At 39.2% G+C, this 24,196-nt stretch overlaps 1 protein-coding gene across 7 annotated transcripts in view; it reads left to right on the forward strand.

Annotated features, from left to right (window-relative positions):
• Nucleotides 1-24,196, forward strand: part of BCKDHB (branched chain keto acid dehydrogenase E1 subunit beta) — a 229,740-nt gene that overhangs the window by 200,773 nt on the left and 4,771 nt on the right. For 3 of the 7 annotated variants that reach the window (XR_011522536.1, XM_008516296.2, XM_008516300.2), the window contains 2 exons: nucleotides 17,672-17,820; nucleotides 19,594-19,884. Coding sequence is in view for 6 of the 7 variants with exons in the window: in XM_008516296.2 (XP_008514518.2) it covers nucleotides 17,672-17,812 (141 nt within the window). In the remaining variant the exon portion in view is untranslated. Of the gene's footprint in view, nucleotides 1-17,671; nucleotides 17,821-18,638; nucleotides 19,885-24,196 lie in introns of those variants that run through there. The other 4 variants (XM_008516299.2, XM_070559022.1, XM_008516297.2 and 1 more) reach the window with 2 other exon arrangements.

The following is a 24,196-nucleotide window of genomic DNA, read 5'->3' on the forward strand; positions in this document are numbered from 1 at the left end:
CTTTAGTTAATAGCAAAGTATCAATATTGGTTCGTTAATTGTAACAAATGTACTTACTGTGAGATGTTACTAATAGTGGAAACCGGGCAGGGGGTATATGAGAACTCTACTGTCTTCATGATTTTTTTGTAGAACTAAAACTATCCTTAAGGTTATTCTTTAAAATTTGGGAGTAAGTTTTGCAAGGCAGAAAGAGTTTCTGCCCCAAGGTAACTGCAGCAGAGCCTCAGTGCTACTGCCTGACCACAGCCAGAAGTCCCGCATTCTTTGGGATCCTCTCTGGGGCGCCCCATGGATTTGGTGTTTTGGACCCTTGTTCTGGGTCTTTGACTTCCTGTTTGTCTGTTTCACTGTAGTGTAGGTTAAGAAACAAGGAAATTAATGTCCACTCTGTGCCAAGCCTGTACTGGATTTCACTAAAATTAACACTTTCAATTTTTAGAATTGAGATCCAGAGGACTTGGTAAGTTGCCCAGAGTCAGAGCTGCTTCCTGACAGACTCTAGTCTGTCACTAGAGTGTGGCGCTCTACCCTAGAGCCTGGTCATTGCTTTACTTCCAGGTCTTCCTGCCCCATGACATCCGTGCCTTCTTTGTTATGGAAAGATGCACATCAACAAGAAATTCTCTTTAACGTATTTCTTTTAACTTTTAAAAATTTTGAACTAATTATAGGCACTCAGGAAGTTGCAAAAATGTACTTATAGTCCTGTGAACCCTTCACCCAGCTTCCCTCCGTGGTGACATCTTGTATGACGCTAGTACAATATCAAACCCAGGAAACTGACACTGGCACAATACTGTTAACCACACTACAGAACTTTTCACCATTTGTTTAACCTATATTTCTATGCGTGTAGAGTTTTATGCAGTTTTATCCCATATATAGATTTGAATTGCCACCACTACAATCAAGATACAGAACTGTCCCCTTACTCTAGCCTTTATATTTTTACCCTCCCCCATCCCCAACCCCCTGGCAACGAATCATCTTTTCTCCATCTCTATAGTTTTGTCATTTCAGGAATGTTACATAAATGGAATCATACTGTATGTTATTTTTTGAGACTTTTTCCACTAAACATAATACCCTTCAACTCCATCCAGGTTGTTGTGTCTATCAATAGTTCATTCCTTTTCATTGCTAATTAGTTTTTCATGGCATGTGTGAGTACACCACAGTTTTTTCACCATTCCCCCACTGAAGGACATTTGAGTTGTTTTCAGTTTTTGCTATGATGAAAAAGCTATTCTGAATATTTGTGTACACATTTTTGTGTGGATATAAGTTTTCGTTTCTCTAGGGTAAATGCCCGTGTGTGTGCAATCACTGGGTCATATGGTAAGCACATGTTTAGTTTTATAGGAAACTGCCAAACTATTTTCCAGAGTGGCTGTACCGTATTACATTCCCACCTCAGATGTGTGGAAGCTCTCCACACCCTCACCAATGTTTGGGGTTAACACGATCTTTATTCTTCTGTTCCAATAGGTGTGTAGTGATATCTCGTTGCGATTTTAATTTTCATTTCCCTAAGAGCTAATGGTGTTGAACATCTTTTCATGTACTTATTTGTCATCTGTCTCATCTTTGGTGAAATGTCTGTTCCAGTCTGTTGCATACTTTCTAATCAGCTCCCTTCTTTTTTCACTGTTGCGTTCTGAGAGTTGCTTACATATGCTGTGATATCTGACCCTTTCAGATACGTGGTTTGCAAATATTTGCTTCCAGTCTGTCCTGTGCCACCTTTTACTAAATCTGTAGCATCTTACCATTTTCTGGAGATTCTGATCCTCCCTTGAGAAGACAGTTCTTACCTTTTAACCCAGGAGTCAAACTTTTTGGGTTTTTGTTACAAAAGAGTGTTTTCCCACACTCTCTGCACTCTCTTCAAGAGATTCTGACACTTGCCTTTGGGGATGTCTTTTCCCACCCATTTTGTTTATGGTGATAAGATTATTTTCACCAATATGGTCAGTTCTCATGTCCTTTTTGATTTCATGAAAGTGAAGTTAGCCCCCTTCAGTCTTTATTCAGAATTAACCTTAAACAAAAAGCATTTTGTGACTTAAGGTCCTTAGGGTTTCTTTGGTCTTCTTTTCTTGTTTTCTTTTGGCTCTGAGGCTATCTATATTTCGTTGTCATTTTTTGCCCTTTGAGTGTCAAGATGATCATCTGACAGCCTTCTGAGTCTAAGCTTACTCAAGAATTCAGGGCTGAAGTTCTTTTCGTTCAAAATCCGTTGGCGTCTTTTAGCAGTATCGAAGGGCTAACGACTCAAACCCTTGCCTTCCTCCCAGCCTGAGATATGTGAAGATAAAGGAAAACGGGGGTTTTCCAGGTCAGCCTCTGCTCACTGAGCGCCCGCTGTGTGCAGCCGTTGTATGCTGGGGTGACCCCTATTGAAGGGCTTCAGGAAGGATATTTACTCTTTCAGCCACTGGAATTTGATTTCCTTCATCATCACGCTGATCAGTGTCCCCCGGCAGTGTGGGTGACAGAGGAGAAAAGCAAGAACCCAACTGTCTAGTCACTCACCTAGGGATAACAGATTCAGGACAAGGAACCACATCTTCTACTTTTGAGGGCAGTATTAGTCTGAAACCCAAAGAAGTCGAGATGTTTTGTCATTCTTCACAAAGGGAACGTTTGTTCACAACGTGAAAAATAACTAATTGGAATTTACTTAAACTTCCTAAGAAGTTAGTCTATACCTAGAGATTCCAATTAATAGTTCCAAATAATAGAATTTTCAAACAATCCGAATTTTTATAAATCAGAATTAAAACAAATGCTAAGCAAACGCAAATACACCCTTCTGAACTTTGTATACTTGGGTACACAGAAAACTTTAAAGTTGTATTTTGCCTTTACTTTTAGATTACCTCACAACCACCCCAAGTTGCTAGGTAGCAACATTATTATGGGACTAGCTCAGAATTTGCTATATTGCAATCAGCCTTGGTGACTGAAAACACAAAGAGGACATGAATGAGGGGGAAAGGCTTTTTTCTACTGCCTGTAGATAAAGCATATGAAAACCTGTTTCTATCTGCAGTGGATTCCTACTCCTTGCCAAAGGAACAATAGATAACATTTATAAAAATACGATCTTTGTGCACGTTGCTAGGTTACTCAATTTTGAACCTTTTTCTTTGCAATACATAATCAGAAAAAACCACTGAGAGAGATGCAGAGATAAGAAATAGGGAGAGGAAATCAGTAGTATGAATAAATGGGAAATTGATAGTATCATTAAGGCACGGGATATGGAGGTAATACACATATTAGATTACTAGAAGAGAAAAGATATTTGAATACTAGCCAAGAAAAGATTCCAGTTAGCCACAAACTATAGTAAAGTAGTTCCAATTCTAAAATCTCCTATTTCTGTGTTCCTAACTTCCTCAAAAGTGGGCATTTCAGTATTGATCCTTAAAAAGTTTTCGCTGAATGAAATAATTTTCCCCAAAGTAGACAAAAAAAAAGATCTGCTCATGTTATGTACTTTGACTTAATGCCCTCATCCCTGCATTGTTTTGTGTCTCACTTGACCATCAGCAACTCTAGTGTTCGTCTCTAATGATATTTTTGCTTTCCTATAAATGAACCCTGAGTGTACCTGGAGAATCTTGTAAATCTCCTCAGCTACTCTTGTATGTACTCTGTAAAATACAAATATGTAAGATATCAAAACCATTTGTCGCTGTCTTCCTGCACCTGCAGGGCTGGTTTGTGGGCCTTCTGGCTGTCCCCTCTTCCTGCCCATTGCTCTCTCGCCCCTCCTTCGGTGTGCGAACCCCTCCCCCCGCCCCGGTGCTGCAGTCCCATGGCCTTTTCCCCATCTCTGGATCACCCAGGCCCTTTCCTGCCCCTGCACCTTTGTTCTTGTTCTGTGACCTGGCAGCAATGCTCCTTCCAGGTTCTTGGCAGAGCTGGTTCCTCATGTTTTCAAATGCCACTTCCTGAGAAAACCCCTCCCTGAGCACTTTCCACTTAGAGCTCCCGTATTGTCCACCACAGCCCTCTGCTTCCTTCCTTCCTAGCACATCCTCATACTTATTTCCCCCACTAGAATATAAAACTACAAGGCTAGGGACAGAGAGGGCTCTGAAATATTTGATTGACAAATGATTGAATAAATAAATTTTTAAAAAAGTCAACATCGAGGTCCTGAAGACTTGCTGGAAAAGGGCATTTGAGCCGAATTTGAAAAGTAAAGTATGTGAGGGTAGCAGGGGATAGAAAAATCAGAGAGTTCACGAAGAGAGGTTTGTGAAGGCGGTATTATCAAGTAATAAGCTTTGGAATGGAGGTGGGCCTGAGCACGTCTGTACTGGGCTGTGAGAGAAACAGGGATCAATAAAGAATAAGCTCGGGGGAGCCAGGAAAAACTTCTGACTGGGGGAGGGACGGGATCACAACAGCAACAGTGTGGCGTCTGGCGGATGAGTAAGAGAGTGCTCAGTAATTGCTGTGGAGTGAAAGTCTCCACGCCCCACATCCTGTCCTGCTGATTTTTGGCCTCATCAGTGACTAAGCTCATTAATACCCCAGAGTGAAACAGAATTTAAGTAAAAACTGGGATTGTTTGGTTCGCAAATATTTACTGATGCCTGCTCTGTGTCAGGCATTGTGCCTCTGATACAAGGAGCTGTGAAAACCAGTGTCTGTGACACTTTGCAGTGTTGGTTTTACTCTTCTAAAATGACACACAACTTAAAGATTTAGCGATTGACACTTGAGCTAGTGAAGACAACGCTGGCAAACACTTGCCTCCCGAAATAGGAGGGAGAGAGGTGTTTAATTTAATAAATGTAATCTGTCGAATACCCTGCACAGTAATAATTATATATCTGGCACAACAACAGATAAGAAGTGTAACTATTGGAATGTATCCTGCTTTTGAGAAACTCCGAGAGCTGCGTGGAAGCATATGTGGTTTTCCTTTGTCAGTTTGTTTCTGATACGTCGTCTGTTCTCTGGAGACCCGATTTTCTCCTTCTGCCTGGACCTGCACACATAACGCACTCCAGCTGTAACATCCTCAGATTACTCGTGTCAACTCTTACCTTGTCTTGAAATTGGAGTCCAATGGCTGGTTTCACTACTTTTGCGTTTATTTACAAAGCGGAATTCTAGTGAAATAATTGTCAGCAAAGATATTGTTTGTTTTGTACAAAAAGTGTTATATGTCAGTCTTGAAGCTAGTTCATATTGTTATTGCCACAGAAAAGCAAACATTTTTTTCAGAATATTAGTGCTCCAAGATGTTGCTTATTGATTGGGAAAGGGTAGTTGCCATGGCGACCTGACAGCCTCTGGAGGGAATGCGGTCATGGCCTTAAGCAGCCGGCAACCCACCCAGTTTGGAGAGCCCCTCTGAAAAGAATTTTCTTCCATGGAACTTATTTAAGTTATTGAAATAAAAAATAGTTTAATATCTGTAGCTCAGGTTTGTCCATAGCTTTGTTTTGCACACTTACCTACTGTAATTAAAAGAAAAGCACTTATAATAAACACGGTATGTATGATTTTCTTCAGGAATGAGGTTAAATATATTGCATGTTAATTAGCCCATAAATATGTTCTCAAACACACAAAGCAATCTGGACTCTTTTCCATGTGAGCTATGGCGCTTGAAAACCAATTCAACGAGATGCTGGTCGAATGTATTTATCAATATTTGGGGTTTTCAGGGTTTGTGTACGTTCTCCGGTTCTCATGGCATATAGAAATCGGCTCAAGCCGTGAGTGACTTCATACACACGCATAACCTTCGTCTAACCGTCACGGAGACCTGCAGTCGGTACTTCTGAACCCAAAATTGCTCACGGGCAGCTTGATGTGCGAACGCTGTCTTTCCAGGGCCAGGACCCCGCGTTTGCTCTGCAACTGTGTGTAAGGGTTATCAGTTTGGCGCGCAGCGTCATTGTTTTGGAGGGAGAATAGACGCTTCAGATCCCTTTTGGCAATTCCGAAGTAACTAAAGTCTGAAGTGAATCATATGAACTTAATTAGATTTGCTACATAATTAGCATTTGAGGAAACCTAAGGAAAATCCTTCTGGGTTGGTGATTTGTTATGTCAAATATCAGCATGTTCATTTAGGGGACTGGGAATTGAAAACGGTGAAATTCTAATGTATCCTAAACCCAGCTATATTATATACATATATAATTTTTAAATCAAGCTTTGAAAAGTGATCCTTTCCCAGGGATGACTGAGATGCTTGTCCCGGACACGGTGACCTAGGTGCTTCCATGCGTGGGATGGACCCGTCTGCGCACAGCCATGCCCACTCGATGGCACGTATGTGTGTGGAACCAGCTTTACACCTAGAATGAGAGCCCACAGCCAGTCCATAAACAAGCAGTGCCAGCTGTGGAAACTATGCCAGTAACTGCTAATTGAAGCCTGTGAGCACAGTCTAGAGACAAGAAGACCCTGTACAGCACTTAGATGTACATTTTAATTTAAGATTAATTTAATTGCAATGTCTTGCTTTCGTCTGTTTTAATTGCCAAAAAAAAAAGAGTTTAATTTTATTCTCAGAGGACATTTCTTTAAATACTCCAGAAATTTTCTTCTATAGTTTTAGAGTTCTGCAAAGTTAGTTACCCGTGGAGTATGGCTATAAAATATTTACTGTGAGGAGAGGATTAAATTTCATATTTCAGTGTAAGTTAAGGCTAGGATAAAACTTGTAACCTATGTTTATTTAAAATATTTTTCCAGTCTGTCCGAAAGCTGTCACGTTCTTATCAAATTACTTAGCTACCTAAGTTCATCTAGATTCTATCATAGATAAGGAAATAAATGAAAGGAGGCAAGTTTAATTTCCTGATGCAGCACTTCAGTGACTTTTTTTTACTCTTATACTAGAAGAAACTTTAAACTCACAGCCTACCATAGGTTGAGCATCCAGTTTTTCCTGAGAATTCAGAATCAGCTTCAGAGCTCAAGGTGGCGGCTTACGCCCTTATACTCAAGCCAGCTGCTAGTGATCAACTAGAAGCAAGTTCCACGTGTGTCCCCCTGCCCCATTTACACGTCTCTCCAGCCAGTGACTAAAAGAAACAAAACAGAAATCCGAGCTTAGCCTACTCTAACGCTAATTAAAGAGATCCCTCCGTTCCCCCAAAGACCACCCCCCAAAAAACGGGGCACTAAACGGCTAAGCTTTTTTTCTTTCCTTTTTTGCTGTTTTTGCCCCGTCCCGCCTATAAACCTGTACAGCAGCGAAAGGGAAAGCAGAGAGAATTCTAGAAATATACTCAAAGCTCTGCTCCTTTGACCTAAGTTCTCCCAGTCCCGGCCTTCTGAAAACTGAGAGGAATAAGTCACTTTTTTATATGGGTGTTCTAAGGCAAGAGTTAGCAAATTCTGGCCCATGGGCCCAATTTAGCCCACCCCCTGTTTTTGTGCAGTCTATCACCTATTTCTAGTCTAGCCTATGAGGTACACAACATATGCAGCAAGATGGCAAAATTTTTAAGCTTTTTATTAAAGTAAAAGAAAATCTTGATTGGATCTGACATAAACAAGCAGACAATTCCACCAGTTTCTCTTTCACAGGTATAATGATAGGACTACATATAAATTTTACCTTGTCACCAGGCAAGACTCTTGCCCACTTTCAAATCTCGAGTCTTAACCAGGAGAGCTGGTTCAAATGCTAGCAAAGCTGGGTGCACCTGTGTGGTTGTGGTCACCTCACTTAACCTGTGCCAGCCTCAGCTCCTCACTTGTCGCTGCCACAGGGAGTTGTTGAAAGGATTGAGACCATATAAATAATTCTATTCATTTATTACTAAATAACAACATCTCTTTGGTTACTATTTAGTGAATGTCTGGCTTTTCTGTTCTCTGAATGTATGTACATATTCCTTTTTCTGAACTGATAGGCATATGGACAAATACATTTCTTTTCCTGAAGGCTTTCATGTTGATTCTCCAGATATTCACCAGGATGTGTTCATTAAACACAGGATGGCTTGTTTGTGTCCATGTGTGCCTATGTACATCATTATCTGTGGCATATAACAAATAGGGAAACTCCTGTGATCTCTTTGGGGAAAGCAGTGCTCTGTCTGCCTCTGATTCCTAATTGAGGGACCCGATTGAATTTATATAGTTCAGCCTCAAGTAAGTGGATAAAAAATAGTAAGTAAATGCTCTGGTCCATCTAAATAAAATATGTGAACATTTCCCTGTTATATGAGCTACATAAATTTAGCGTATCTAAATTTGTTAATGAACAGTACCTTTGGGCATTTCTAACATTCTGTTTTTACACTTAACTATAGGAGTATCCAGAACCTGACCGCAGTCACTAACCACCCCTTCGCTGTTGTATCTATGTGGTTTTATCAGGGTTCTGAGAAATTTGTCCCCCCTAAGCATGCAGTACGACTTGGTGAGAATACATGCAGAATTGGGGTCATCTCATCAGCGTACAACTCACCCGATATTGACAGTAAAAAAGAAGGCGTGTGTCTTTTCTCCCTAATGCTCAAAACTCTCTCAATTCTTGAGATTCTCATATGAAAATATGTGTATGCAAATGCACAGACATCCAACCTGAAAAGCTTCTTTGTAAGAAATGTTAACCAACTTTAAAGGCAGAAACACAGACATGTGAATAGTGAAGAGGAAAACATATTTTGAATTCTGCATTTTATTTTTATTGGATACAGATAATAATTGCAATTGCTACATTTGTTTTAATGAATAGGTTAAACTCCTCATGTTGGCAAAAGTCATCTGCATATAAATAATAGGAGCACTTAACAGCCTTTTCTCACTCAGGTCGGATATTCTTGCCAGAAACATGTTTGTTTTCTTAATTGGTTCAGTTATTAAACTTTGGGAGTGCTGCTACTACTGCTAGGATCCAATTAAAAGTTTTGACCACATCTCCTAATAATTGATGATAGCCTAGAACGTTTATTTCTGCTATGCTTTTCTTAGTAAAATTACGGTGATCTAGTGACCAGGATTAAACTGCTGAAAATAACTTGGTCTGATTTATTCATTCAGCAAAAGCAAGCTTAAAGGCTGTGTTGCTATGACACCCAAGATTAACTTTTAAAAAAGTATATTTAATTTCAGTAAAAACATTGACACATCTCTTTTGGCATTATGTCGATAAAATAATGTTGATTTTTCCCTTTTCCTTGCCTTTTTCACATTTAGCAAGTTGTTTTTGCATTCTTTTAAATATAAACTAAAACATAAACTAGAAATTTAACATATTTAAAGAAAAGGAAAAGGCAGTAAAAACCTCTTTATGTTGTAACAAAAGAGTATCATTTGTAAAACAGCAAATATTTTAGCCGTCATTTTTTTATTCAGTTTCTCAAACTTTTTCGAAAGGTGGTGCCAGATAGGGGGACACTTTATGTGGAGTAGTTTCGTTTTGTAGTTAGTCTTGAAACTTAAAAACAGGTTGCAAAATTGGGGCCGTGACAAATCCTAGTAGAAATTTGCTTAGTGCAGGCTCAGCCCCCCAGTTCTAAAAGAACATATTTTCCATGCCTTGAGACAAAGGGATCATCCAGAAACTGAGCCAGGATCGATTTCTGCCTTCAGAGCACCATTTGGTGGTGTTAGAATGCTATACGAAGAATTTTGTGGAAAAACAAGCAGAAAAAGTGAATGCTTTGTAGGATCATCAAAAGTCACTTTACAGGAGTATTTTAAATTCCCGGGTGCCAAGCAAAGCAAAAGTCCTACCTTACAGAGAACGATTTGTTCATGAGATGACCCAAAGCTGCAGGTCGCTTATGTTTATCATTAGGCATCCACATTCTAAGGAAATTCCTCTTTCAAACTTTGCTGCTGTCCATGCTTTCTTCTATAGGAAGAATTTGGAACTATAAAATTTGAGAGGCTTCAGCATCTGTGGAAATTTGAGAGCATTGCTTTTCTCCCCCTCCTTTCCCTTCTATTGAATATAGAGTGTTGTAACAAAAGCATTGTGGCCACAGTGCATTTTAAATGTCAAAATTTGCGCATAGTATATCTCAAAAAAAATTTAACTTTAGATTCTGAACTTTGAAAACCTCAGAACATTTTTGGAGACTCATTGCAGCAAATAAACAGAGTGTGTTGCAGGAAGATTTAATGAAGACGTGATTTTTCTCGCTATTGTTTCTCAGTACTCCTAAGGTGAAAATGATGAGGCGGCTTCGGGGCCCAGCTGAAGACGGGATCCAGGGAAGTTTGAAAGCAGAGCCAAACCTTTACAGGTTTACCTGGAAACCCAGAGTGGTTTGGATGGGGTGCTGGTTTTACCATTGTGGTTGCTAATTTAGTTTTTATGAAAATTAAAATGTTAATATTTATAAAGTATTTAGTACAGTCCCTGGGCCATAAGGAGCACTATGGGCTTTTGAAAAAATGATTTCAGAGAAGATAATAAATTATAGAAGTGAGTTGTCACTTGCTTTGACATATTTCAGATTTTAAAATAGCAAAGTTTACAAAACTTGTTTTGAGAAAAAAGCAATCTATATTACATAATAAGCTGTTGATTTTAATGTTAAATTTTGATTTTGAAATTTGTTCTACTTCAATTTCTACAGTTAATGTGTTGAGATTTATAGATAACTTTCTATTAACATATGTTTATATTCTAACACGACTATTGAATTTGAACCATGAATCACTTCTATGCATATTTTAATATCATCCTGCAACTTTGTTGTGGGTACCTAGACTGTATCCAAGGAGACCTGTTCAGATCAGAAATAATAATTCTGTCTAACTTCACAAAATAAGCTTCCATTTTAAAAATTGGATTTGAATTTAAATGAAAATGCTAATTTAGAATTCAGTTCCATTCTTTAACTAGCTGAAAGAAATCATAGAAAACAAAAATTGTACCAGGTTACTAATAATTTGCATTAAAGAGGAAGAAATGGAATTCATTTAAAAATTAAGAAGACATTGAAGATGATCCAGGGAAGTTAAGTAATAGAGAACTCAGCTTTTAATTTGGTCAAGGTTATGTTTTTACATGGAAGCTTTGCTGAAATTAGCAAAGTCAAGCTTTGCTTGACTCTAATGTTTTAGGTGTTACACAAAGCTAGATAAAATTGTATTATTCATATACTCTTTTATTTAGTTATATTGTTTCAGCTGTGTTTTATAAGTGAGAGACTGCAAGTGTTTGTTGAATGCATCTCATGTGTCTGGTATTAGACAAATAAAATAAGCATGACTCTAATGTTTGAGGGAGCATCTTGTCCTTTTGGGGGTAGCTTAGGGGCTCTGCTGTCTGGAGAATTAATTTTACAGATCTGTGCTATATAGAAAATTGGTACACACTAATATATATCTTGAGCTCTGTTTTAACAACATGATCCATACTATTTAAACCGTTAGCTTAAATGAAAAGTATTTTATTTTACGTTAGTAAAGTTGTATTTATTTAATTCAGTAATAAAATTAATTTGGAGTTGCTGGCATTGTGCCTTCACAGGTTTCTGTGACTCATTTGCTGGGAAAGTGTGATTCAAGACACTAGAATCATTTTTTCTCATGTGCTAAAACTCATGTTTTAGCTATGGGCAAGTTTTCATGGCAGATTTAAAACAAATATTCTCTAATATTATTTGGAAGCTGGGTGATGTCTAACCTTACATTAATAACTAGCACTAGTCAAGTTGTAATCAAAACGTTAAGTCTCTAAGTTCATGGACTCTAAAGTTATCAGTGATACATCATTCTGGTATGTTAATTTAGTTTTTCTCACATTTTTACAGTTTAACTCTTGTACTGCTCATTATGAGCTCTAGACAATTAATTGCATTTAGAAGCAAAATCTCTGTTTTATTGTTAGTATTAACTAACAAGGACTAAGTGGTCTTGGAATTTAGATTTAAAACTAAGCACACTCACAAATCATTTAAAGCTATTTCTTAATGTTCTCTCCTAGAGGAGAAATGATAACTCTATGATCTACATGTCTTGGTCAGTGCTCATTATGTTGATAGCGTAACTTACCCTTACTCCCACCCCCTCTTGGAAACAAAATATATTCTCATAGTTTAAATGTGTTATGGTGGCATAATAATAATTGTGTGATATAACCTGGACTTTTTGTTTGCAAAGCAATTTAAAAATCAGTTTTCTGAGTTGTTACTTTGAACTTAAGTCATGGGCTGATGTTTCTCATTGTTCCGAGGAAGAGCATGAATCCTGATTTCTCAGATACTCCTGTAGGCACTGTATGCCTATTTTGACTTGTGATGTTTCTCATGACAGTGTCCTGCTTTTCTGACTTTCTGTGAAATGTTTAGAAAAATTAGTTGAATAGTTTTTCAGGAAAATGAAAGGAATTTCGTCAGGCTGTATCAGCTATAAGAAAGTAGGAACGTATATAAAAGACCTGCAATTCTCTGGTCTCACTTTAAACTTCACCACTTCCCGACTCTAGATGATATGCAGTCTTGCACCGTGGGCTGTCTCCAACTTTCTGTCATTAGAAAAACTGGATAAAAATTATTCCAAAGTTGTTCTTACAGAGAAATCTGAGCCTGGAATTGCTTTGATTTAAAAAACAAAAACCAAATGATTGCTTTAAAAATGAATCGAATGATATCGTATGGTCTTTATTCTCCACTCTGGTTGTCAGTGTGCATGGCTTCACTTCACAGATACGTTCAGGCATCTGTGGGGCTTGTAACCTTCTAGCAGCTGACTGACAGGCTGCTTTTCTATAGTAACACTGCTTGGAAATCATGTTCTTTTTGAGGGGGAGTTTTTAACCATTTCTGGAGCTCTTGACTTCCCTTTCTAGCCACGCTTAATCTGTCGTGTCAGCCCCAGGAACTGGCAATTAGTGTCGCGGCTCCCTGCTCCCCACCAGGGGGCAGCACCGTACCCTGCCTTTCCTGGAGACCTGCGTGCAGCCTGGCTCCCTCATAACCTCAGGGGGCTCCGCCCTCCTTCCTCATACAGCACTTACTTATTTTTGGTATTTTCTTACATTTTTTAAGGCTTAGTAAGTGTCCAATAAATGGTAGCTATTCAGACACTGTGCTATAAGGGTTATAGCTTCTCAGTGTTAATTGTTCTGTGTCCCAGAATCCCGTCTTCAGTGATGGTTTGGTCTTTCATTTCAAAGACCTCGTGTTTATTATAACTTGGAAAGTCTTAAGAGGAGAACAGACACCTGGAAGTTATGGAGCAGTAGGACGTGTCAGGTATGAAAGCAGGTACTTTTCATACGCTGCTGCACAGTCTGGAGACGCAGACAGGCAGGGTCACAGCAGAGACAGCGCAGTCAGACGATGGCATTGCATTGCAGAGTTTTAATACTCCTGTTTTGCTGTTGAGTAAACAGAGGCTCGGAGAGGTTAAATCCTAGTAGAACAAAGATTCCCTTCAGAGAGAATTCCAAATTCCATGCTGTATCAATTATATCATGCAACCTTGCCATGAAAACAACAAAAAGATTTGTTGAAAGTGACCAGAGCCGCTGTGTGAATGCCCGAGACCGATCTCGGCGACGCAGCTCCTGCGACGTGGTGACAGCAGAATTTATGGTTGACGTGCTTAAAACTTTAGCGGGGAAACGGGGTTAAGTGTCCAGAGGCCTCGCGTGATCTCGTGAAAGCCCTAATATATATGCGTTTACATACACAGACGTATAATGCATGACCTGTTCTGCACTCATCAAAACAGGCATAAATGCAGTACACTTAATTTCTTAAAACCTGTCAATAAGATTTTATCTTAAAATGATAATCCTATTTTATTAAATTTAACTTACCCTCTCTTACCTGCTAGGAAATTTACAGAATCTCTCTCCTCTGCAATTTCAACAAGATACTGATAAATTTGTTTTGTTCCAGAAAATGGGCAAATAAGGAATTTATTTTGCCTGTGTCTATGATTTTTATAATTTGGAATTGTTATTTCACATCGTCAGCTTCCTCTCCTGGGTATAATGTGCATAGCAACCCGGGTGGCTGATACATAAGCAGCTTGCGTCCTGCTGATGTAAATCGTTGAGCGTAACCAGGAGGGTCCTGACCCAGGACCATTCGTCTGCTGCTCTGTGTTCCCCTCTTGCTCCTTGTGTGCTTTCAGCTTCCTCACATCCCCTGGCTTCTGCCCTCCTTGTACATACGGCAGAGGCTTCTTAGACCCAACTTCACCTGTTATGCCTCTCGAGGTTCTGTTAGAAAATCTTAATCTCTGCCCACCTTCCATTTTACTGTTTTTTTATTCCTATTTTATTTTTTTTCTTGTTATTGCTATCCTCAAGAGTAGTACCTCAAAATCTGCAGAAGAGTGACCGAGAATATGGGCTCAGAGTCGGGTGTAGCTGTTGGACCTTGGCGAGTTCCTTCCCCATGGCTTCCTCATCTGTGAAATGGAATATAGTACTCACCTCAGAGATTTGCTGAAATGATTACATGAGATAAAATATAACTCATTTGGCACCATACTTGCTACATCATAAGTACTGGCTACTATCCTTGTTATTAACATATTTTAGAAAGAAAATTCTCATAGTTAGAAAAAGGCATGTTCAGAAGTAAATTCAAATATTATGTACTAGAATTTCACACAAGTGTCTTTTGAAGGGATATCTGTTTTTCCTGATTATGTGTGTGAAAGCACACACCACAACAAAATGTATGTCGCCGTTACTACATTAGGGCTCACCTTCAGGCATTTCACTGGATCCAAGGTGAAAATTCTGAACATAAATAGCTGGAGAAAAGCTTCTCTTGACACCTGCCCGGGTTCTCTTCCGTTGCCCCTGGTTACGTGGTACACGGTGTTCTGCTTTGGAACGTCACAGCCAAATCTGCCATTGTTCCATGTTGATGGAGCCAGTCCACAGACAAGCTCTCCAGGGAGAGAGACCAGAAACTGACACTGCCCATCTTAGCCTGTGGGCTGGATGCCTCCTGTAATCCTCACAACGACCCTGTGGGTTAGGTAATTATTTCTTTCAGATTTTATGTGCGTTACTATTTCCAAATCAAAAATCATCAAACTGTTTTAAAAATAATGTGTGTGCTTATGTGGCCAGTGGAGAAGAGGATTATGATTAACCTGGATTGTCTTAAATTCAGGGCACATCGTTGCTATAGTATGGTGTCGTAATGTGGTGTATAATGAAGAGAGAGGCTTTGTGGAGGATTAATCTGGTACATTGATCTGCAGATCTGTCAATGAGATTCAAATATTTCTTTTTCTGTGTGTGTGTGTGTGTGTGTTCGTGGATGTGTACAGCTTCTGTATGAAAAAGCCTGAGGCTGAACCAGGATGCCTTGTTATGACGGATGCCCAAAGAAACATAGTCACACATAAATCATTTGTATGTGAACCAGTTCAGTGGGAAGTATGTGTACAGCTGCTTGACCCAAACACCTTATATCCAAAGCTTTAAAAGAAGTTTTAACTCAAGTCCTTGGAAAGAAGAACTTAAGTTTCTTTAATATGCTTGAGTTAGCAAAACATTAAAACTTCAAACTGTTTCAGTTGGTCAGGGTATCCTTATAAAATTGAATCATAGTCTTCTGTTATGTATCCTTGAATTATCGTCTATGATTTTTACAAGATATTTTATATATTTATATATATAGTACTTTACAATCAATTAATGCCACATAACTGACAGTAATTGTTTCCAAATTAAGGAAATGCTACATGTAAAATTGCAAATTTATGTAACGGAAACTTTTATTCACGTAGGAAGATGGTTCTACCCTTTACTCTTCCTTTGTTTCAGTGTCATCGAATTACGAAAGTAATACTTGTAAAAACTCAAACAATATGTATAAAGGACAGAGTGGAGGCCTGTGTCACCTGGCCCCTCCCAGCCTCACAGTGACCACTGTGTACGGTCCAGTGTGACCTCGGACCTTTTTCTCTGCCCATGCAGACAAGTATATTCTTGTAAAGAGTGGTTCTCACAAAATGAGGAATTAAGAGCATTGCAATTTGAAAAAAAGTTTTAGTTGATGATGTTAGTCATTGTGCTAAAAGGAATGATTTCACAAACACAGATCATTTTGTTGTAGGCCAACTTTCCAGGGTCTAGTTAAAAAAAATAGTGTTTTATAGGAGTAAATCAAAAGCATTTAGTGGAATATTTTGCCCTTGATTTTCTGTATTTTGCAGTGTCCAAGGATAGTTTGTTGATGAAGGGTGAAGTATTTAGGGAAGATGGAAAAACAACCCTTGTCAACTAAAGTAATAAAACTGAGTTAATCCCAAGTTGACAATTTAAATCCCTTTAAAATTGCTTGTCTCAATGAAGAAACCATCCACCAGTCTGTCACCTACTTTGAGTTTATTAGTAGTGGAATTTCTTAGGTGACTCTTTAAACCTTCCGTAGGCAGGGTTCCCAAGTTGTTAATGAAGGTTTCCTGTTGCTGGGAAAACCAACCCTGGTTTGGTGTCTGATAGGGGTCCGTGGGGCAGAGGGAGGTCTGGAAATGGCCGGTTGGAACTAATTTGTCCTGTTCCCAGGCCCTTTCTGCCCCGATACACTTGTCACTTGAAGAAATATGCACAGAGGGTGGGGACTGAGCATGAGGTGTCAGGATTCTTTCATGTGAAAGTTTCTGCTTAAGTGAAAATTTAAAAATGCAGTTAGTAAGTATGTAAGAAAATGTGGACTTCCTCAAATCCTTTGTGAAGCAGAGCAGTGTAGAAAGTGGATGTGTAAAAACCCAAAGGTTTTATTTCAGGTAGTAGCTGTGAATGGTAAAGTTAATATCATTTTCTTAAGAGTAGTTTAATCACGTATCTCTTTTTAGATTTTTTTAACTCTCTGAAAATTTCATTTTCAAATTTGAATTTGTCACCTGAATAACGTTGTCTTTTTCTGAAGATGATTTCTTCAGGGCTCTCCCTTGTTTGGGGTTTTACGTTTTCTTGAATCAGATCTCTGGCCTCTGGAGTTCATCGTCTCTCCGGGGAGACCCCATTGGACCGTGCTGAGTTCAGTGCTGCGAGAGCTCATAACAGAAGCCCCCCTTCCTTTCGCTGGTGTGGGGGTGGGAGGTGCTGTCAAGGAAGGCTTCTGAGCGGAGGGGCTCCTAAGGTGATCCCGGAGAGGCGTGAGCGCGGCCATCAGGCAAGGAGCAGTGGGCTTAGGGAGTGAGTGGCCAGGGGCCGATGGCATCTGCAAAAGCCTGGCCGTGAGAGAGACCAGAACATGGTCAAGTACCTGGTGGAAGTTCCGTCTGGCTGTGTAGAGTAATTACAAACATTCAGTATAAAGTAATACATATTCATTGTATATAAAATTTGAAAAATACAGGGAACAAGAAGACATATACTATCACTAATTTCAAGCTGCAGAATTTACTGTGAACATTTTGTTATGATTTTCTCATGCCTCATGTTTATATTTGTAGAACAAAATATTTGCCTGTTTAGTATAATCCCAGCTTGGCTTAAACGATAGATATGTATGTAGGCATAAAATTCATATATATATATATGAAAACATATTTTAAATAAAACCAGGATCATGCCAAACATGCTATTTGTTACCTGCTTTCTTCACATTACATTACACTTAATTATCTTAATGCCCTTGGATGCAATTGTATTTTAAGTTGAAATGTTTCATCTCTGTGAATAAAAAGAAATATTCTTGCAGTTAACCATCTGTATTCTTCTCTGCAGGAAGAATGTTTCCTGAACCTAGAGGCTCCTATATCAAGAGTATGTGGGTACGACACACCATTTCCCCACGTTTTTGAGCCTTTCTACATCCCAGACAAATGGAAGTGCTATGATGCCCTTCGAAAGATGATCAACTATTGACCCCACGGGTAAGTTGGCCCTGCATTTTGGGAAAGCTCATGTGTGTCCCTGACATTAACGTATGTTAACCAAGGAACAATGGTCATCAGTGTGTTGTATTTGATAAATGGCAACTTCCTGAACAAAATGTGGATTTCAGAAAAAAATTCAAATTTATAGTAGTCTGTTTACATTTAATAGAAACACATCAAGCATACGTATTGTCTCATTTCTATGAAACAGATGCATGCATATGTTGACATTGAATGATCATGGGTGAAGATACTCTCTGCTGGGATTTGGTTGCAAATATACTTCACCCCATTGTTCCAGCTTTTACTCTCATTTCTGTATATTTTTACCAGCTACTTAAACTGTTCATGAATAGGGGTAATTTCTGTTACTTAAAGCTGGTCCTTCATGCGCCATTATTTTGAACTCCTGTGATTTCAGATATATGACTTTCCTTTCATATTATCTGAAAAATAGTTTTGTTGAACAGGAAACCTATTTATTATGTATAAGGGAAAGTTTTACTTAAGAAAAAAAATCCACCACTACTATTGCCACAACCTTTTCTGGCAAATGAGTCTTTTAAAATTGTGGACAATAGGTGATATTTATTCATTATGATTTTCTTAGTAATGCTTATCTGCCCCTTCAGCAGTGTTATTCTAGCCAAAATGAATACGTTAAAAATGGTGAAGTTAGTTTTCAGGGTTTTAATGTAGAAGTTGCTGTCATTGACACACTGATTTATCTTTGGCTTTTTTTAAAAAAACGATTGGCACCTGAGCTAACATCTGTTGCCAATCATTTTTTCTTCTTCTTCTTCTTCTCCCCAAAGCCCCCCAGTGCATGTGGTATATTCTAGTTGTGGGTCCCTCTGGTTGTGCTATGTGGGACGCCGCCTCAGCATGGCCTGATGAGTGGTACCATGTCTACACCCAGGATCCGAACCAGTGAAACCCTGGGCCACCGAAGTGGAGTGCGAGAACTTAACCACTCAGCCATGGGGCCGGCCCCTACCTTTGTCATTTTTGACGTGGTTCAAAATGCATAGATAGGGATTAAATGCTTTACATTTTAATATCTAGTTGTCCAAAACATAGTAATATACATTTTGAAGAACCGTAGCCTTTCACAGGAGCAGGGAGAATAGGCTGTGTGTAGTAACACAGCCTGTGCTTTTTAAAGATAAGAAAGACTATAATTCTTGAATTCTGTTCATGTGTGGTAAAGCCAAGTCACCTAAAACCAGAGAGATAGCTGTACATTTGTGCAGATGGAGAAAATAACACCCCCATCTGCCTTTATGATCCCCACAGTTTTGCAGCTCTGTTCTGAGAATATTGTTAGAGATGTACTTTAGGCCTTCGGTTCTCACATGCCAGTGTTCTCGTGGACCGCAGAGGTGCGTGCTGGATTTCTGATGTCCTCTGACTGTCTGTGAAAGCAGCTAAGTCACACCCGGGACTGGTTAGAGGACTTCCTCCCTTTTGTTGTCCGTTTTGTTTCCTCCATGGCCCATCCATAATGGAGAATCAAGGTGATAACGTGTGGCCATATGCCTTGTTGCTATTTTTAAAGTAATATTTAGGTACTGCTTTCAAATTTTGATATATATTTCTTTTTAAACATAAAAAAATTAAATATTTAAATCTATCATGAAAATATGATAAAAGAAGAATAGCTCTTCTGTGTTAAATATGGCATTAAAGAAAGTAGTCATGCAATGAGAAAATCTATATTTAATTTACAGTAGCCAGAATGTCTATAATTGTTATTGATTTCTTTTACAGAGACACTGGAAGATTATGACTAGATATGGAAATATTTTTCTGAATTTTTATATTTCTTCAGATTTATCTCTTCTTGAAAATAGAGGTTTTATGAAATAAATCATCTTGGATATTGGCTGAAAAATTATAAATTATTGTATGAACACATGTGAATTGACGATTTCCATTAAGAATGTTTTAAGTTAACTTTTTAAAATGTTCCACACGGTGGTCTTATAAATTCCATTTAATTACATCTGTAAATATTGGGTGTGGGGTAGTATTCAATAAAACAAAATCAGATTATCTTCAGGTTGTGTGTCCTTTTGTTTCATTGGTGAAAATAATTTTTGTTGCACAGTAATAGATTGTTAACTTGTTAATTAAATCTGAATGAAAGTGAAATGTTTAGAAATGCTGGTTTTCAACTTTATTATATTTGGCTTAGTTCTTTCTGGCTAAGATGGTTGTATGTTGATGAAACTTCTGGAATGTTTTTCCTTGTTCTTCCCTCTTGTCTCAACAAGGTGTGCTGGACGCACTCCCTTTTTCTCCAGAGCCTGGTGGGGCAGGATTGTCCTGCTGCCTCTCTTTCTTTTGGGAGATGGACAGCAAGAGCCTGTCTTTTACTATAAAATTGCCAAGCTTTTGCTGCAGTTGTGTTTTTTTGGGCCGTGATGTTGCAAAGCAAATACTTTTTCCATGTTCTTTATATTATTACGTAGATAAAAAGAAAAGCAACATTAGCAGCAACAAAAGGCTTCGACAGGAGGAAGCTTCCTTGTCGGGGCCTCTCGCTCCTTACTGTGCCTCTGCTGCCCTTCACCACAGCTTTAGACAGGCCTGAACAGCCTCAGGAATCCCTGCACCTCCCCTCCCACAGATTCCAGAAGAGTTTCTTCTCGCCTGTTCCAGCAGAAAGGTCGCCGCCCCGAAAAGAGCAGAGAACCAGGGTCATGCAGTATTTTCATTTCTCTATAAACACTGGAAAAATGGACATTTTCTTTTGATCGCAAATGTATATATTACTTTAAATCTACAATTTAAAAAGTTGTGTCCTATTTATTTTTATCAGATATTTGGAGGAGGATATAGAAAGTAACATTTTTAGATTGCCTGGAACTTGGAGGTAAAGTAAGGCCCTTTATCCCAAACTCTGGATAGCAGTGGGCTGAAATAAAGAACCAAAGTGTTTGTTAGGGGTAAAAATAAAGCCCTGTTCTTCACGTAAAAATGGAAACACCTGTACAGTACAGGATGGGAAACGATGCGCTTGTCAGCAAGTCTGGAAAAGATTTTGGGAATCCATCTGGCTCATGGCACAGGACATTCTGAGTTTAAGACGCCGAGACTCAGTGTAGACCTTGGCTGTGGTCCTCGCTCTCCACCCAAGACTCTAGGCCTCCTTGTGGGGCACTCTGCGCTCCCGGGGTCCGTCCAGCAGGGCCGGAGATGTGCGGTAGCCAATCACATCTTGGCCTATGGGTTCTATTTGAACATATTTGTTTTAGTTGAACTTATTTTTGTAGTTGATATTCTTTATGATTTTAATTGAAGTTTCTTATTTTAAGTTATATTGCCATGGTATCTATTTAATACTATTTTTTCCTATCTATTCGTTATTAAAAGAATATTCCCTTAGCTATTTTGATTTTATTTTCTTGAATTCTGTTTGAAATAGCAAGCATGAGGACAACTGTGGGGATCATCTGTGCCCGAAGTGCCTGAGTGTGAAACCATTCTCCCCTCCCATGAGCCCTGCAGTCTCACAGCTGATACCTGGGTCCCTCCCCAAGTAAACAGCTCATAGTTAACACTCGACTCAGGCTGTGGCACAGGAGGTACATAGATATCTAAAACAGTTGTCTTAATACATTTTTTATGTGAAACAAGTGTTCCACATTGTGAAAATCAGGAAATAGTGATGAGAGATGCTCAAGATGTTAAATGAATGCCAGATTCAAAATCCCCACAACTCCCAGCCTCAGCATGGTAATAAGTCTGTTCCCTGTGACAACATGGGTGTATAAATGAATATAATCTGCTGTAGTTCAAGTTATCCAATCCCTTTAGGAAAAAAATATGATATCCATGTTCTATACAACTGATAGGCATTAGCCAAGCTAGGTGAACAGACCTGTATACATTAGAAAAAGAAATGAGGCATAAGATTGAGAGAATTACCTCAGTTCAGTGCCTTAGGTTTAAGCCACATAATTGAGACACTTTCGGTGAGAATCCTGAGAAGACGTCCCACGGAGGGGGTCCCCATTCGGTTTAGTGAAATCACTTCCCCATCAGCAGCCTGCGGTGGACGCATGTGGTTGCTGGCTGCCTGGCATCCCTGCCCCCACCTTCTAGTAACAGCACTGCTGTTTGTTTAGAGAGCTCCCTCCTCCGCCGCATGTGGCTCTGGAGGGACTGCCAGTCCCCATCCCGTCCAGCAGCAGCCACAGAGATGGCCCTGACCCAGGCCCGGGCGGGTACCTCAGAATAGAAGTCAGGTTCCCCGTGTACAAACAAAACTCGCCCTCAGCCTGTCATTGACACTAAATTCTAGAGGTTCTCAAACTTCTGCCTGTTCCGAGGACACCAAGGATACAGCTGGTAGGTGTCAACCAGCTGGGCACACAACATGACCCTTAGCAGAAATGCTTGGCTGAGGGGTGAGGAGCATGACCCCAAAAGCATCATGTGGGAATTTCCAGAGAGATGTGAGGTTTGGAGACTTTGATGTGTTCCCCTGGGCTGTCTAGTTTGGAAAGAAAGAAAATACTCATGTGTGGGCAAAGATTTGGAAACTCTGATACGTGACATGTCCCTGAATACAGTGATTAAAGACATTTGCCAGGAAAATGAGAAATAAAATAAGAGAAAGAATGAGGCAATCATAGCTGAAAAGGACTGGAAGTAAGAGGGGAAGCAGTCACCCTACTTTCAGTTTCGTAGATGATGCAGACAAGACTAAGTAATAGGGTTAGATCAACAGCAATCTCTTTTAAACTTTGTGTCTCCATAAAGAGAGAGTGTATTGCCTTTCAAAGTATACACAAGCAGTTTAAAAAATTGATTGTGTACTAAGGCCCAAAGAAAAATATCAGTAAATATCCTGAAAAAAGACTATTAAAAGGCATCATGTCTTCTGAGCACATCCCCATTTTTTTTTTTTTTTTTTGAAGTTTCATTAGGGCAAACATCCTGCCTTTTTTTTCTTTCCGGGAAAGATTTGCTCTGAGCTAACATCCATTGCAAATCTCCCTCTCTGTTTTTTTTTTTTTTTCTCCCCAAAGCCCCAGTACATTGTTGTATATTCTAGTTGTAAGTCCTTGTAGTTCTGTGTGAGCTGCCACCACAGCATGGCAACTGACGGACAAGTGGCGTGGTTCTGCCCGGGAACTGAACCCAGGCCACCAAAGTAGAGCACACAAAACCTTAACTGCTAGGCCATCAGGGCTGACTCGACCACATCCCAAATTAATCACAAATATTCCACTTACTTAGAAATAAAAAAGTACCCAACTAAGTAACTGGAAAGAAGGAGCAAATGTAAAGAATTACAGAATATTTAGAATAGAAGATCGTTCATGTGCTTCAGCCAAAGTTGCACTCAGAGGTGAATTCATAGACTTTGACTCTTTTAAAGAGAAAAACTGAAAATGTAAGAATGCAAGAATAAAGGAGGAAGAAGCCCAAGAAGAATGAAAAGGATAATAAAATTAAAAGCAGAAAGTTCCAAATGGGAAAAATAAAACTGTAAAATCGAAAAGTTATTTTTTCTTAAAAATGAGTTTTTAAACAATTCTATATATCTGTGTCCCATGAGAGTGGAAGTTTTTATGTAATCGTGGTATTAGCATATAGAGGCCACATGCTGTCTGTGCCTGCATCAGCTAATACTGTCCAGGTCCTTTGTCTGAGGGGAGGAAATTATGTAGCAAAACCTAATCATTTACCCAAACTATTGATAAGCAAAGGTCTTTGTTATTAGGATATTTTATTCCATCACTTTAAGAAAATAATTATTAAAGTCTTGTTTTGCTAAAAGTCCTTCAGTTTCTTGCTGAGGCCTACTTGGCTACCATAAATATTTTATTGACTGAATTTTCATAAGGTACAGTGACTATAAAGAATTAGAATAATTATTTTAAAAATGTTTGCTTGATCATTTGGAACATCTGCCTACCTATTATCCTGGGATTCTTTTCCTCCATCCACAATGTTTTGCTGGTTCCTCAAAGGCAGGGGGCTGTGGTCTGTTTGTTTCCCACCAATTCTGCAGAGCCTACGATAGTCCTGGTCTGCAGAGGGTCTCAACATGTTGCTGAACGAACAAACAAAAGGAGATACGGGCCTGTCCTGGAAGCAGACGTTGACCTGAGAAGCACTTGGGTAGGGCCCTCTTTGCGAGGTGTACACATTTAAGTGGTATTTTGGTAGCATTTGATATTTTATGCCAGTTGATATTCTGTACCACCACAGGCATGGGTTGTATTTCATTTCTTAAGGAAATTAGGAACAAAAACAGTCCTTCATGCAGGGCTAAACCTCAAGGGTCCCCAAAAGATGAGCATTGTTCCTGTACTTTTAGGCCTGTTTCTCCAGATTTCAAAACCATGTATTTTTT

This window comes from Equus przewalskii, chromosome 9, assembly GCF_037783145.1.
Source record: "Equus przewalskii isolate Varuska chromosome 9, EquPr2, whole genome shotgun sequence".
In the NCBI taxonomy this organism is placed as follows: domain Eukaryota; kingdom Metazoa; phylum Chordata; class Mammalia; order Perissodactyla; family Equidae; genus Equus; species Equus przewalskii.